The 16,736-nt window shown below is 35.9% G+C and overlaps 1 protein-coding gene across 1 annotated transcript in view; it reads left to right on the plus strand.

Moving 5' to 3' along the window:
* LOC137622979 (probable E3 ubiquitin-protein ligase HERC1) overlaps positions 1 to 16,736 on the plus strand; it is a 91,431-nt gene that overhangs the window by 57,433 nt on the left and 17,262 nt on the right. The window contains exons 16-21 of the mRNA XM_068353590.1: positions 413 to 604; positions 3,599 to 4,893; positions 6,993 to 7,200; positions 7,511 to 7,623; positions 11,234 to 11,314; positions 11,497 to 11,649. Of these exons, the coding sequence (XP_068209691.1) occupies positions 413 to 604; positions 3,599 to 4,893; positions 6,993 to 7,200; positions 7,511 to 7,623; positions 11,234 to 11,314; positions 11,497 to 11,649 (2,042 nt within the window). The remainder of the gene's footprint in view (positions 1 to 412; positions 605 to 3,598; positions 4,894 to 6,992; positions 7,201 to 7,510; positions 7,624 to 11,233; positions 11,315 to 11,496; positions 11,650 to 16,736) is intronic.

Here is a 16,736-nt window from a genome sequence, read left to right on the forward strand (position 1 = left end):
TTTGAATTTCCATTAATTCAGATGTGTTGATGAGAGATTCAAAATAATACTCCAGTTTATCTAAACAATTGAATTAAAGACATTTTGCATAATCAGTGAACCAATCTTTTAGCCCTTTGGATTTATCCTATCAGCTAGAGGCTGCTATGAATAGATAGTTAATGAAGGTTTTATATTAAAAATTGTTCCTTGAGATAAAGAAACATTTCTTTTATATCTTGCAATGGGATCCCAATTTTTTCTATGTCTTATCATAAATAATTGGTTATTTGGATAGTGACTGCATATTATTTACATTTTGAGAGGGTAAAATCAGGTTACACTCATTCATTGTAGTTATGTTTATTCATTGCAATTATATTTCCACACAAAAGTTTTTCAATTATATATTTTTACCTTGCTCTCTATTCAGGACGCAGCAGCCAAGTTCCTGTTTTAACTGAAACTCTTGGCTGTGCCCAGCAAGTTGTATGTGGACAAAATTGTACTTTTATAGTTACTGCCAACGGTTCCATTCTGGCATGTGGAGAAGGTAGTTATGGTCGGCTGGGGCAGGGTAACTCGGATGATTTACATACTCCAACAGTTATCTCAACCTTACAAGGTACTACATATAATTTGTTTTACATAGTAAATATAATTTTAAGAACATTTTATATTGCCTATATTTTCTGTATTTGAAAGGTACTGTACTTTATATTCATTTCATGAGGGGAAAATTAAGTGCTCATTAATCATTTATTTTGCATCAATCTTGATCAGATAAGTATATTCCAAAATATGAATTTCTATGATAATGGAGTGAACTGTCAAATTTAGATATTCTGAAGACTATTTGAATTGTTTCTAAACTGCGTCAGGAAAGACCAATTTATATCATGTGTTCTTTCATTTATGTTAGCATCCAGATACTGTATGTATTTTATATTTGTACTGGTGAAATACACTTAATTCTTAGTTACATGGAAGAACTGTAGTGTTTTCCTAACAAGAAATAATTAACTTGGTACCTCAATTGTCATGGAATGCTCATGAAGATATTAGGTTTTTTATTTTTAGTGTATTTTGTGGGCACAGTATTTTGGGGTAATATCAGTAACATTAGCAATATTTTATTACATAAAACGGTATATAATATAATGAATTTTCTTTTGATATTTACCATGTCATTAAGTGAAAATGCATTAATTGATTTACAGGCTATATATTTCTATTTTGTATGAAGCTTGGTTTATAGATAAACTAAATTAAATAGGATGTTTAAAAGTAAGAGAAAGGGACATTTTATCTAAGTGGGCTCTTAATATTTACATTTTTATACTATCGATTAAAACCCTTGGGAACTTGTATATCAGTATCTGTGCTTTTTGTTACCCAGAGTTGTTGGCTACTGAAGAATTTTGTCTTGAGAGGAAAGCATTAAGAGTAAAGCACACTTTCCAGTTTTGTGTAATTAAGGAATACGGTTAGGAATTAACAAGAATCCTGATATATTTGGGGATTCCACATCTATGATTACTGTATAATTTCTTGTATCCAATATGAAGCAGTTTATTGAAATATACATTAAGGTGTATTAAACGTTTAACAAAGTAAATTTGCTTATTCTAAAACCATCTCAGAATCTTAATTTTTTATTGAGCATTGTAACAAAAGTCAGTAAGCGTTTTGTGTTCTGTTATGGCTCGGTCACACACTTTGTGATTCAGGAAAGCTTAAGTCATAATGACTGGTTTTGGTCATTATCACCATTATTTGTGTGTATGGGGCCAACAGAAAAAAATGTCAGCTGATTACAACACCATGGCATAATACACCATTAATCATGGTGGCAACATTGGACATTTTGAGATGAACTTGCATATCTGAAATCATATATGCATTACATCTATGATCAGCCATGTTAGATTATGTTGATTTGATTGCATTGTAGCTACATCATGTAGCAAAAAGTGTTAGGGCATTGTAACTGTGTCATTTTCTTGGATTCCACCTTATGAATTCCCTGTGAACTTGTCACCGATCATTCTCATTCCAGTAACACACAAAGTAAAATCTACCAGTTTCAACCATAATACTACTCACGCTGTGATTTTCTGTTTTGAAGAGCATGGATAACCAAATTAGTAAAAGGCATTTTTGATTATTGCAATGTCATATTGCAGTTAAGAATCCTAAGGTCCATGGAGGAACTACAACACGAAGTTTAAGAAGAAGCATAGAAAACTAAGACGAAAAGTTGAGTGTGGCCCTATTCACAATGCATAAGGAGAAAGGATACTATTTCAACTTGGTGCAAAAATTCAAAACAGAAAATTCAGGACTATACAGGAGTTTTACCATGATAACAGAGAACCTTATCTATGAAATAATGGAATGTGTCAAACCCTACATACAGAAGACCCTCACTTTCTGTAGGAAACCGAATTGAGCCAGTCCTGCATGTTGCAGTTACCCTACATTACTTTGCAACTGGAAAATCCTTCAAGAATTTGTTCTTCCAATTCCGTTTAGCTCCCAACACAATCAGCAGTATTATGCCTGAGACTTGTAGGGCCATTGTGGCTACCTAAGGAGATGAAGTTATGAAAGTATCCAGCACCCCAAAGGAATTGACAGAGGTATCCCATGGATTTGAGTAACAATGGAATTTACCACACACCCTTGGAGCAATATACAGGAAACAAATTTGAATCCAAAACTCAGCTGTTGGAGAAACTCATTATCTTATTTATAACAAGTTCTACTCAGTTATTCTACTAAGAGTTGTTGATGCCAAGTGCAAGTTCTGGTATTTAGATGTAGCAGCCAAGGAGCCAAAATTTGGTAACAATGTCTTTGCCAAGACACAACTAGGAAAAAGGCTGGATAAACATGAAGCCAACCTGCATGCCCTTGAAAGATTGACAAACCAAACTGAACATAAACCCTGAGTTGTCTGTTTTTCTTCGTGGGAGATGACGCCTTTCATCTTAAGAAGTATATGAAGTCATCGTTAGGTCATTCATGAATATCTACTAACCTTCTTGTGTTTGCTGTTGCCTTTTATGCTTGCCAATGTGTGCAAGACAGCATTGCCTCATCACAACCTGCAGAGCAGACTGATTGCACTGCCACGTAACCATGGCGATTCATGGCACACTACATAATGGATGACACTTGTCGCAATTGCGAGTTACAATTTGCACAATCTAATCACAGCAAATGGCGACAGCATTTCTTCAGTGTTGCATAAATGACAGCTGGTGCAAGCAGACAGCATATGTTTCAAACAATTTAAAACATCTTTCATCACTTGTTGTAATCGCCGTACTTAGCACATGTTAACAATTCTTGGCGATTTGGTTGTAATTACAGATTAATAATATCGTAATTGAAAAAAAAATTTGGCAGTTACAAATTATGCATCTTTGAATTAAAAATGTGTGACTGAGCCATTATGCTCATTGTGTGCCATTCATAAAATGTAGTCTTATTATTCCTGAGGGTTTTTTTAATTGATTAATAGGTAATGATGTTAGTAATTAGGAAACCATCTTAGAGCCCTTTAAATCTTTGTTTTTATTTATTTGTGTCTGATATAGAAATTGTTTTTTAGGGTTTGTTGTGACTCAGGTGGCATCATCTTGTGGATCTGATGGACACAGCTTAGCAGTAACAGACAGTGGTGAAGTTTTTTCATGGGGAGATGGGGATTATGGAAAATTAGGGCATGGTAATTCAGATCGTCAGAGAAGACCTCGTCAAATAGAAGCTTTCCAAGGGCAAGAAGTTGTCCAAATAGCATGTGGTTTCAAACATACAGCTGTTGTAACATCTGATGGCAAACTTTTTACTTTTGGGAATGGTGATTATGGAAGACTTGGCCTTGGTTCTACTGCTAATAAGAAATTGCCTGAAAAAGTAACAGCACTCGATGGTTGGAGAATTGGTCAAGTTGCTTGTGGACTTAACCATACAGTTTGTGTTGATGTGGATGGAAATACTGTATGGGCCTTTGGTGATGGTGATTATGGAAAGTTGGGTTTAGGGAATTCAACTTCAAAATCTACCCCTCAGAAGGTAGAAGCCATGTGTGGGATTGGTATCAGGAAAGTTTGTTGTGGAACCCAGTTTACTGTATTTCTAACCAAAGACGGTCGTGTTTATACATGTGGAATGGACCGTCTTATAGGCCAGCCAGAGTCTCGCACAAGAGGCCACAACCGACCACAACAAGTCCCTGCACTTGTCAGTCATAACGTTGTGGATGTAGCAGTTGGATCTGAACATACCCTTGCACTCACTGCTTCTGGAGATGTTTTTGGATGGGGTGTCAATAGTGATGGTCAATTAGGATTGGGCCATTCAGCAGCTGTACGGGAGCCACAAATGATACGAACACTTTCAGGAAAGGGAATAAGTCAGATCAGTGCTGGCCGAAGCCACAGTGCTGCTTGGTCAGCACCACCACTTCCTCCTGTCACTCCTGGAAACCCAGCACCTATGCAGCTTGGAATTCCTGTTGCTGTTCCACCTCAGTATCCTAATTTACAGCACATTCCGCCTAGTGCCTTGTGTGCCCGTTTACGCTTGTTGCACCAATTCAGTGACTTACTTTATGCTTCTTGGAAACTGATTCCTCTCACCCCAGGAACGGAGTGCTATATTGATAATGTAAGCTCCGTAACATGTGAGGCTGTGCGTTCATTAGTATCTCCAAGAGTTTATACACTTCCCTTAGTACGTTGTCTAGGTCGCACAATGGTTCAAGGTCGTAACTATGGACCGCAAGTAACAGTGAAAAGAATATCTACAAGAGGAGCCCCATGTAAACCAATCTTTACTCAGTTGGCTAGACAAGTTGTAAAACTTAAACCAGGAGACCTAAGACTGCCATCTAGAGCTTGGAAGGTAAGTAACCACTCTTCTGAGGTGTCAAGCTTGTCTTTAAATTCCTTTATAGTCTTTGAAAATGTTATAGGATTTTCACTAAAATGTCTTATGCTCCTTTGTAATGCTATGTTTTGTCTTTGAATTCTTTCGGGCTCCTCAAAAATAATAGTTTTGTCATTAAATTCCTCTTTTCTTTTAAGGATAGTGGTATAGTTTTGGTTAAATTTCTCTATGGGCCTTGAGAATGGTATAGCATCTGGTTTTAAATGTTTTATTGATAGTTTTTCTTTTAATTCCTTTAAACCCCTTATAAACTGTGTATATTTAGTCCTTAAATTTCTTTCTGTCCCTTGGGAATGGCATTACTTTAGTAAGTGGTATCTCCATTGATGGATAACACTCAAGAGTTTGCCATGCCTGGCCCACCTTAGGTGGGGCTAAAGGTGTTTGAAGAGTTCTTTTAGTCATAGATGCCATGCATTTTTCTTTTACGTTTCGTAAAGTTCCTCTGATTTCTTTATATCTAGCTGTACATTATCATCAACCTCTTCCTGTTCTAACTTTCATAACTCACAATAGAGCAAAACCTTTAGGCAAACTCATGGAAGCCATAAAAATGTGATTCATTGGTCACATTCAACTACAGTATATATATATATATATATATATATATATATATATATATATATATATATATATATATATATATATATGTATATATATATATATATATATATATATATATATATGTGTGTGTGTGTGTGTGTGTGTATGCCTACACAGTAGTTTTAAAGAAATTTTATTATTGCAGAGCATAACCAGTGCAGGCATTTCAAAGCTACTTTGTAATTCCTGTAATTGACCCAGTTCTCAAAGTTTGACTATAATGAGTATTTCATAGATACCATCCTTAAGATTTTTTGAAAACCCATCATATACAATTTTTTAATCTTGACAGAAAAAGACGACTTTTTGTATTTGGTAATTTTTTCATAAACAGTTTGGTTTCTAAGTAAACCAACGTTAAACCTGACATACATCAAATGATAATGTCAATTTTCTATGTTTAATTTAAATTTTCAGAAAACTATTTGAGTAAAAATATATATGAATAAAAATGTTCCTCATTTTATCAACATCGTAATAAAATGTTCATCCTTTTAGAACAAATGCCTGAGAAGTTATGATTCATGGAATGTGACAAGTACACATAGATTGGTAGCTATTTTGATGTCATTACATACACATCTATCACTGGAATTTTGCAAGACTCACTTTTCTAATTCTCCCTTGGCTCTCGGACTATGTATTTGGCAATACTATACTAGCGGGTATGAGGAGCACTGAAGTGAGGGAAAATGGGAAATTTTATCTCTGATAATAGACAATGATGTGAGGGAGCCTCGAGGAAGAAGTAAAAATAAATTTAAGGTGAACATAAAAGCAATAAATTTTATGAATGAAATCCCAATATTTATGTATGTACTACCTTTTGATAATATTTTGTGCTTTATGCTTAGCCGTTCATGTCCAGGGTAGGTTTGCTAGGAGGAGTCAGCTGATAAAACATGACAAATATCAGAAAATGTGGAAAGAATCTTCCCTATCTAGTTGTGGCCAATTATAAGTTAAATAGTGTATTACTCTGTTTATGGATGAACTTAGATGGACAGCTTATGGTTTCCATGTAGTTTGGTAAGCTTTAAGTAGTCTCATCTACCAGAAATGGAACTCGCATGACATATGCGATTTTGTGTGTGGAGAAATTGTGGTCTAAAATAGTCTGGTGTATGTTTTCTGATTGATTAGAATGAGGCTATAGGTTTAGCAGGTGTCAAATAGGTTTGTTTAGAATAAATATGTACTTTGGATCCTGTAAATATATTTTGAGTCTGTTGATCAGTATACTTCACATAATCTTTGCAGTATTCATGTGTTTCAATCAGATTTCCTTAGCCTATTTACTCTGTGTGTACAAATAACAACTTATATGAAAATGTCAGTACTTAATTTGTCACATTGTGATTTAGGTGGCTCTGGTATTCTGGTAGATTCATACTTAAAACAGCTCAAGTAATGTGCATGTATGTAAGCCTTTTTCCCTCTATATTAAACAGGTTAAACTTGTGGGCGAAGGTGCAGATGATGCTGGTGGCGTTTTTGATGACACAATGACTGAAATGTGCACTGAACTTGTAACTGGAGCAGTACCTCTCCTAATACCAACACCAAATGCAGTTTCTGATGTTGGAAATAACAGAGATCGTTTCCTCTTTAACCCTGACCTCTCACAAAGTCATCATTTGTTATGGTTTAAATTTTTAGGTGAGGTTATTTTTTGTGTTGAAGGATACTGTACTTCTTATAATTGATATGTAGTGCTGATGCATTTTAGAATTTATATTATTTGGCCATGCAATAGTAAATGTGTATTATTTAGTTTACTACTTTGAAGCACAATTTCTATTTTAAATTTCAAAGTACAGTAATTATAGTATCTAATCATATTTCCCTTATAGTGACAGTAGTCCCTTTTTATAAACATTTTTTAACAAATAAAAAAATATCTCTTATAGAGAGTTATTTGATGGCAATTATGTGCAGATGGAATTATATTAATCATCACTTCTCTCAGGAATCTTGTTTGGTATTGCTATTCGGACTAAGAAGCCCTTAGCTTTGCCACTTGCTCCTCTAGTTTGGAAACTGCTGGTTGGTATTGCTCCATCATCTGCTGACTTGGAAGAGGTAAAATTCATTGTTTTATATATATTGTGCATAAATGTAATTTAGATAATAAGAATCAATAATTTTAATACTGTACTTGCCTGATGTTCATGTTGCTTTTTTCTCAAAGATGGTTAAATGTCAACATCTACATAAAATAAAACCTTTCTCATTTTCTTCACTTGTAATATCCTGTCCTTCTAGTGGAGTACAGTGCCATAATTATATGGCAGTTTTTAGCAATCCAGTATCATCTCTGAATTACATTATTGTGCATGAATATATCATCTAAGTTACCAAATTTTCATGCGTGATGAAAATCTGCAATTATTTATTTGAAATTCACCAGAGATTCATAAGACTTAATCATCGTTACTTTGCTTGTGTCTACGTATATCCTTTACAAAATTTCCAGTTTTCCTTCACTCAAAATTTTCACTACCCCCAATATAGTATTGCCATATAGATGGCATTGTCTGGCAAGAGGCATGGTCCATCCTTCAATATTTTTGTCAAGCTCATTGGAGTCTGATGTAGTGTCAGTGCTCCACATTTCCAGATTGAGGGAATGATTGAGTAGTTATTAGAATTATAGTTAGCTTAGTGAGATGTATTCTTCTGGTTTTGAAATGTACATGTGCTATTTTGTTCTAATAGCTTATTGTTAGAGGGAAAAGATCCTCATTTCATTTGTGTTACACATTGGGAACAACTTGTGACCTAAACACAGATGTTAAGAATGTGTAGATGTACCAGACAGTATGATTGAAGAATGTTATGCTTTAGTCAAGACGGGGTTGTGTGGACTCTTAAACACAAAAGGAAAGTAGATTCCAAATCAGGGGAAAATCAAGAAGTGTATGGGATACTCAGGCTATCCTATATATAAAAATATGATGGATTTATTAAGCTGTTTGGAGAGAAGAGTTGAAGATGGTCCCAGAAACAAAAGGTAATTTTGTAAATTAGGTAGTACAACACAGGGAACAGTTAGTGTATATCTGAGTGGGAAATTTTCAGAGACACAGAAGCATTCTTTAATTACACGTCTCTTGGGTCCTATTTTCGACTCAAGTAATCCAACCTGAGTGGCATAGTAGGTAGTTAGTAGGATTTGGGTGTGACACTGTAAGGTCCTTCTCTGGAAGTCTACTGTTTTGTTCTATCATTTTGGCCCTTTGGCCTCTCTTGGCTCTTAATCTGTATGCAATAGAGAGAATATTTGGGATATTAGTAGACCACCTGGGTTTTGGCCTAACAGAAGAAAGACCACGAGGCATTCCAGCAGGACTTTTTGTTATTCTAGAACTCAATAACAGTCTTAACAGGGTAGCTTGGTAGGGGAGAAGGCTAGCCCATTTTTATCGGGTTTGGGAAAGCCTTTGGAAGTTGTGGGCTCTCTTATTGATGAGAGAGGGTTTTATTATCCACTGTGCTCTGACCTGCACTTTGTCAGAGGTTCCCCTCTCATCCAATTAGCTCAAAGACCCTGTCAAATCCCATCTTCTGAAAACAAATTTCAAAGCTTCTGGAGAAGCAAGGCATAGAGGAGGCCTCCAATACTGCCACAGAGTTTTAGAACAGGTTGTTTGTGGTACCAAAGGTTTCAGGTGGTTATTGACTAGATGTATCAGTTTTAAACAGGTTTACAGTTTTCACTAAATTTTTTTGTATTGACTCCTTCTACAGTCTCGGGCATGTAAAGGAAGGACATTGTATGTTTACCATAGACTTGACAGATGCCTATGTCAACAATCCAACTCATCCCCAGTCAAAGTATCTCCCTCAGTTTATGGATGGAATGAAAGTACTGTACATAAATTCAGATTCCTGTGTTTTAAACTTAGGATGGCTCCTTAAGTCTTCACAAGGGTGTTGACTCAAATTTCCAGTTGGCTATGTTTTCTGAGAGAAAGAGTGCCTTTATATGTAGATGACTGATTGCTCTTGAACTAATTGCTAGGAGTGATTCGTGTACATTATGTGTGGGCACTCAATTTCCTAGCAGGCCCTTATGATTCTGAGACAGAGGATTCTATATTTTTTTTTTGGTGATCATAGCTTCAGTTCCTTTTCGTGGTTTTCCATCAGAAGAGAGGATTCAGTCCTTCCTGCTGTTTTTGAGGAATTTCAGTCAGATGAAGCTCACTGTCGATTCGATCCAAAACAGGTGAGGAACTTGAAATTTTCGGTTGATGATATTAGGATTACTGCTACTTCTATTAATATCAGTAAGAAGCTGTCTTTGGAAAGGTTTGTGAAAATAGTGCAGTCATATCTTTTGCCAGCACTATTTAAAGGCAGCCTGGTTTTCTTATAAAGGTTGCTGGGCATTACATCCAAGGGTATCAGCAGGTGATGTACTAATGTAATGTGATATTTGGTACATGTATTTTGGGTCATTGGTATCTGTTAGGGTACTTTTAATTTGGTTCTATGGAAGGGGGTTTATTAGGATTTCTCAATCTGGAAGTGTTCATGCAAAAAATAAGAGGATTTCACTCTAGTTTTTATTGACTCCCTAATATATAGGAAGTTAAGGTGATTTTTTTAAATTGTAGGAAAGCGTTTGGGTTGTGATAGGTTTTTTGGTTTGGTTTTTCTCTTTTCCTCATTTTCATGCCTCCCACAAAAAGTGTGGTATGCAGCCATGAATACTGAAGAATGGACCACACTTCTGGCCAGACAACATTTATATGGCAATTGTAGCCTATAATGGTGGATGGTTGGTGATTGCGACTGAAGGAAAATGGAAAATTTCTTAAGAAAAAATTATGAAATAGAAGCTCTCGAGGATAAAACCATATGAATCTCAGGTGAGTATAGAAATAATTATTTTTTTACTATCAAAATTCCTTTTTAAAACTTGGCTATTGAATAATTTTTAGAGGAAAATTAAAATTGTATATCCATTTTATTTGTATTACAAGAAAGAAATTGTTAACAAATTAGAGTTTGGTTGTCAATCAAGCCACGGGTTCCATATACCCATTTAGTATTCTATAACACCTAGTATATGGTTATGCTTTTAAAATAGATTTTTGCTATAGTAGCATTACAATAATTGGAATATGTATTTAGCATTGATGGTCTATTCATCAGAATTAATTAATACAGCATATCAATATTAGGGCAGCATAGTTAAAAGGTGAACAAACACTTCAACAAAAATTATTGAATATTAATATTGAATCATTCATTATTTTCCTCTCAATTTTTAGGTATTTATGTACATATATCTTTTAACCCTTTTACCCCCAAAGGACGTACTGGTACGTTTCACAAAACTCATCCCTTTACCCGCATGGACGTACCGGTACGTCCTTGCAAAAAAATGCTATAAAGATTTTTTTTTCATATTTTTTATATATTTTTGAAAAAATTCAGGCATTTTCCAAGAGAATGAGACCAACCTGACCTCTCTATGACAAAAATTAAGGCTGTTAGAGCAATTTAAAAAAAAAATACTGCAAAATGTGCTGGGGAAAAAATAACCCCTTTGGGGGTTAAGGGTTGGAAATTTCCAAAGAGCCTGGGGGTAAAAGGGTTAAGTAATTTATACGTATGATGGTCTCCTCAAAATAGCAGAGTCCCTTTAAGTTTTTCATTTTTTTTTTCTTTGCCATTGTAGGTAGACATGGAATACATGCAGAGTCTACGCGCAATAAGAGACATCGATCAGGACGGTGTTACGGAAGACAATTTCCATGATGTAAGGGAGTTCTCCTAATTTACTGTTATATGGTTTTAGTATTCAGTTGAACAGGTGATAAGTTTTTTGCCATAGTATTTTAAGGAGAGATGTCATTTATCATACATTGCTTTGAAAATTTTAACCTCGGTAATATGGAAATAATTGAAGCCTGTTCATTTTTTGTCTGTTAAATCTTGTAGGTCATACCTTTGGAGAGCTTTGAATGCATGAGCATGACGGGTGCTAGAGTTGCAGTAGTACCTGGAGGTCGAGCAGTTCCACTGACTTTTACTAATCGGCAAGAATATGTGAACCGAACAATCCACTACAGATTACACCAAATGGACAGACAGGTATTGTGTATTTTATATAATATACTTAAAAAGGGAATAGAAATTGTATGCCTTTCAATTTTACTTTGAATTATTTTTTTTTTCAAGTTCTTTGAATTTATTTACTTTATACACAGAAAAAATAAGAAAAGACATGGACTTTACTTACTCTGAAGGCAAATAGAGACCAGTTTCCAGAAAGTAAGGTCGTGAGAACTGATGAAATAAGGTCTAGGAAGAAAATTTGCAAGGTTTAATCTAGGATTGGAAATAGTCAGGCATTCTGGGGATTATTATTTTTTTCAAAGTAGATAATGGAAAAGTTGGCCACGCAGGTGTTGCAAGGCCCGCTTTGAGAAAGAGAAAGCCTCATTGAGCTCAGCAGAACAGTTGGGAGGGTAATCCCAAGAATTGAGTCTGAAATCTCTTTTAACAGAAAGAAAGATGATTAAGAGAGGTAACTTTTGAGATTATAAAATTTTTTTCATTTTATTCAAGCCTTTTAAGGAAGAAAACTAAATATATAGCTATCAAATAGGAGAATAGTATTCCAAACAATGACAGCAAAGGCCAACCTTATGCTAAAATAGCTGGGTTAAAGAAGTGCAAGGGTGTTCAAACAGAATATCAAAATTTATATATTTTAACTAATTTAGAAACAAAAAATACCAGTAAAATCAAAAGTTCATCTAATGATCCATCAAAGAGAATTTAAAAATTATATAGGAGTGGTAATAGATTTTTGAGTACAGTACAGTAATCACTGTCTTTGAGCAATTAGATTCCCTTAAATTTTATTATTATTATTTAGATCTCCTCGTGAAATCAGTCTTGAGAGGTGAAGAATAGTTGTTATTTAGTACAAATAACAGATGCATTTTGTCAAGTGAAAGAAAAGTTAAAGCTTAATGGAGGATTTCCCCTGGTTAGGGCTTCTCACCAGGCATAATCACAACTTGTTTATTAGTAGAAAGTCAGCACTCAGTAAATTTAATTCTATTTTTAATTTAATTTTATCTGTATCAGAAACATCGTTATGGTCCTCATCAACTCGATTACAACTACAGCAAATTTGCATGCTTTTAATACAGGAAGTTGCCTTGGTTGCAGCAATTAGCCTACAGTAGTGTACAGTTATTAAACACTTACATGGTTATCTTCACTGTTAAAGTTGGCAGGTGAATCTTAAAAATACACTTTGTTCCTTCATGAATACAAACCCTCGTCCTTTCTTGTAAGTATGCTTTCAGCTTGGCTGGAACTTCTATTATTTAGTTTTATAACAAAGCATCGGTAGTTATTGGCAGGTGGTGGGGAACCCCCCCCCCCTCCCCACTTAGCCAGTACACTGAGTAGTCACTCTTTTTTTTCAGCTGGCAAAGAATACAGACATATTCCTGAGTCTGTCAACTGGATTTTTAAATTTTTTTGTTTTTCCAGTTCATGGTCAGCAATTTATTATGAACAAGAACATTTAAGGAAGATGAAAGATACAGTATTGCAGTTTTCCTGATAACTGTAGCGGACAGTTTCTGTGTTAACATACTGATATGCACTTTTGTTCCTATTAACAGCATTCGCTAGTGTAGTACTCATGACGTCATCATAACTTAGGAATGAAATGTCATTGCTCATTGTCAATAGAAGAACTTTAAATTATTCCTTCGCATCTGATGCACCTCTATCTCCTAGCTCTGAAAGGAGATCTACCCATTCATTGGACTTAGTGCGCACAGTGGATCCACGTATTCATCTGACATAGTGCACACTGCCACTCAGAAGGGAAAAGGGCGCTAACCTTCTTTTTACCCTTTTTGAATGATAAATCCTTCAAGACCACTCGATAAGAGTTACATATACGTCACTTCTACCATTTCTCTTCCTCTGGGAGAAACAGTGTTTCCTAACCCCTCACTGAAGACGAAGAAAGAGATAGAGAGATTACTCGCTACTGTACTTTGCTTATGCCCATTAGCGCTCTACTCCGTATTAGCATGCTACTACTGTATGTGCTTGTGTGCTTCTATGGGAGTGTTATTTCATCTGTTTGGGATCACATGCTCGTATGGGAGTGTCATCTCACCCATTTACAATCGTGTGCTTTTATAGGAGCGCCATCTCTCCTGCTCGAGTGCCCATTAAAAGGCTATTGCGCATTAGTATGTTACTATGTGCTCGTTCGCTCCTAAGAGAATGCTACCTCATCTTTTCGCGATTGTGCACTTTTATGGAAACGCTATATCACCGGTTCGCTACTCACACTCTTACAAGAACTCCATCTCACCTGTTTTAAATTGCCTGCTCATACTTGAGTGTCACCCCATCTGATCATGCACTCCTTTCACCTCGGCAGTTTGCGATCACACGTATCTATGGGAGCACCACCTCATTTGCTCACGATCACACATGTCCACAAAAACGCCACCTTACCTATCCATGATTGATCATGCACCATATCACTAACTTGCAATCGATCAAGCACCATCTCACCTGCTCGTGATCATGCACCTTCTCACTTGCTCATGATCATGCCAGCAAGTTCCTATGGAAGCTCCACCTCACATGCTTGTGACAGCGCTCTCATTTATTGGACTTACAGCTTTTCAATTTATTATTATTATTATTTTTAGTCCTAGCTAAGCTTGAACCCTAGTTGGAAAACCAGGTGTGATTCTTGATTGCATTTGAAGTTTCTTCAATTGTACAAAAACTTGGTTCATTGAGAAAGTCTTTTAAGAGTTTTGATGATCAGTCTATTCTGAGTGTTTTAATTCTTTCATTCTGCCTTTTTTGAATATTGTTCTGTTCTTCAGCAGGGTTATTCTTATCTTAATGTGTCTGTCATCGTCATTCAGTTAGTTCTTTATGCATGTTGCGCAAGATTTTTTCATAATTCTGACTATCCTTTGCATTTAGAGCTTCCCAGACTGCACCATTCTACACGTGGTACTAGGTATGCAGTTAGTTCTAAGAGTCTTGCCTTATCCACTGTACAGCTCAATACTATACAGTATTTTAGAAGTTTTATTCCAGCTGGGACCAGATTGTGGATTGACCTTCTTAATCAGGTACTTGAATCTGTGCAACTTCAGAAGTTCAAACATGTAGCAAATGTTTTTATGTTGAACAGGCTGACATGATTCTCTCTTCATAGTTTATAGTGTATATATAACATGTATTATAACATTGTGATTGATTTTAAGGAACGTGACTCACGACTTTTGCTTGGAATTTTGGAAACTCAAATTATTGCATTATTGTGTTGGTGAATCATCAATATTTCATGTTTGAAATGATGTTTTCGTATGAAAACAATTTATTTTATCGCTAAAAAGTTCTTTTCTGACCAGAGTACCCATGTATTTACTTTTTCTTCAAGTGTTTTAGGGAAAGATATTTATGTCAGTTTCCCATTAACAAATCTCTCTAACTCCTCATAGGAGGCTCTCAATTTTCTGCAGCTCTCTATAGCATTGCTGTATATTTTTGTAGGTGATGTTTGTCATATTTCTTTGTATGCTCGTTCATAGATTTATAATTTTTTTATGGTTTTGCTAAAAGATGCACAAATTGTCAGAGACAATAACTGAATATGACTAAAGATTGAAATTTTCCCATAAGATACAAAGATTAGAATAAATTGTAACCTTAAAATAGGATGAATATGTTCTAATGTCCCCATTGTGGAAGAAAACTACCCCTAAAAGCCCATACTTATGCATATTAAACGGATTTTGAGCGAAGCGAAAAATCTATTTTTGGGTGAGATAGCCATGGCGTCCTGATGGAAGGTTCCTTTTTGGTAGCTTCCTTGGGTAAATAACTACTAAGATATTCCCAGAGAATTTAACCACAGGTTATCACAGAATTCTAACTTCTGGAGCGAGTATCCTAAAGGTTTCCCTTTAAGACATCGTATATCAACAGGGGACGCATGTATTAACGCGCCACATAGCTATCTACACCCCGAACAGAGATAATGCTTCGGTGTGTAAATTCGGAGAATAGCTGGGAGCCGTTCCATAGCTAATCTCATTCGTGGCTACTTTTGGTACTCGAGACGTAAACAAACGGCCGCCATTGCTTTAATGACGTCACGTCCGTCTTCATCCTGAAGCCAGTTGCTTGCCGATCACCATGATACAGCAGAGCAGGGTGGGACCTAAAAACTGGACGAAGTAGCAGGGAGGGTCCATCAGGACGCCATGGCTATCTCACCCAAAAATAGATTTTTCGCTTCGCTCAAAATCCGTTTTTTGGGCTCAAGCCATGGCGTCCTGATGGAAGAATACCAGAGAATCAATGTATCGTGGTAGATTTTCCCCTATTAGTAAGTGCCAAGGGCTTTGACAAATAGTATAGTAATCTTAGTAAAGAACCGTAGGGAAGAATCTTCCTGCCCCCCTTGGCAGTGAAGTTCCCACGGGCCATGCCGACGTCAAAGTGGTTATTGAAGGGCTATTCACCCTGATAGAAGAACCTGAAGAACTTGGAGACGAAACTGAATGGTTGGCATTTGTATAGGAACATTCTGGAAAGCAGACCAGTGGTGGTTGGACACTGTGTGCTGAGAAGGTTGGTTTCATCTCCAGGGTATGAAGAGTAAGTATTCGTATTGGAATACTGTATTACATAGTCAGAGTGAATATAAATTAAAGGTTAGTATCTTAATTTCTCCATGAACCATAAGGAAAAAGGGGATAATAAAACTATGACAGGCATGTATTTCATAGTAAGTAGGAGCTGATTGAGACGCACAGGTAATAAAATAGAAATTTTATTTCACAAATGCAGAAATTAAATGAATTGCAGCAATAAGTAAAGTTCATTTACAGTAATTATAATGTACATAGTAATAAAGACTTGCTCTTGAATCTGAAAAGGAATTTCAAATTTATTAGTAGGCACTCGTTCTCGAGGAACGTTAGTCTTTGATTAAAACACATCATGCTCAGGGCATGCGGCACTTGTGTGATAACTATGACATTTCACCTGGGATAAGAACAGTTATAAAAGCACTAAGTGTTTTCGACATCACTATGTATCGCTCGAGGGTCAACATAGGCACCCGAAGAGTTAGAGTCCCAAGTAACTCACTGTTCTATGCA

The sequence above is a fragment of the Palaemon carinicauda genome, chromosome 30 (genome assembly GCF_036898095.1).
Source record: "Palaemon carinicauda isolate YSFRI2023 chromosome 30, ASM3689809v2, whole genome shotgun sequence".
Taxonomy (NCBI): Eukaryota; Metazoa; Arthropoda; class Malacostraca; order Decapoda; family Palaemonidae; genus Palaemon; species Palaemon carinicauda.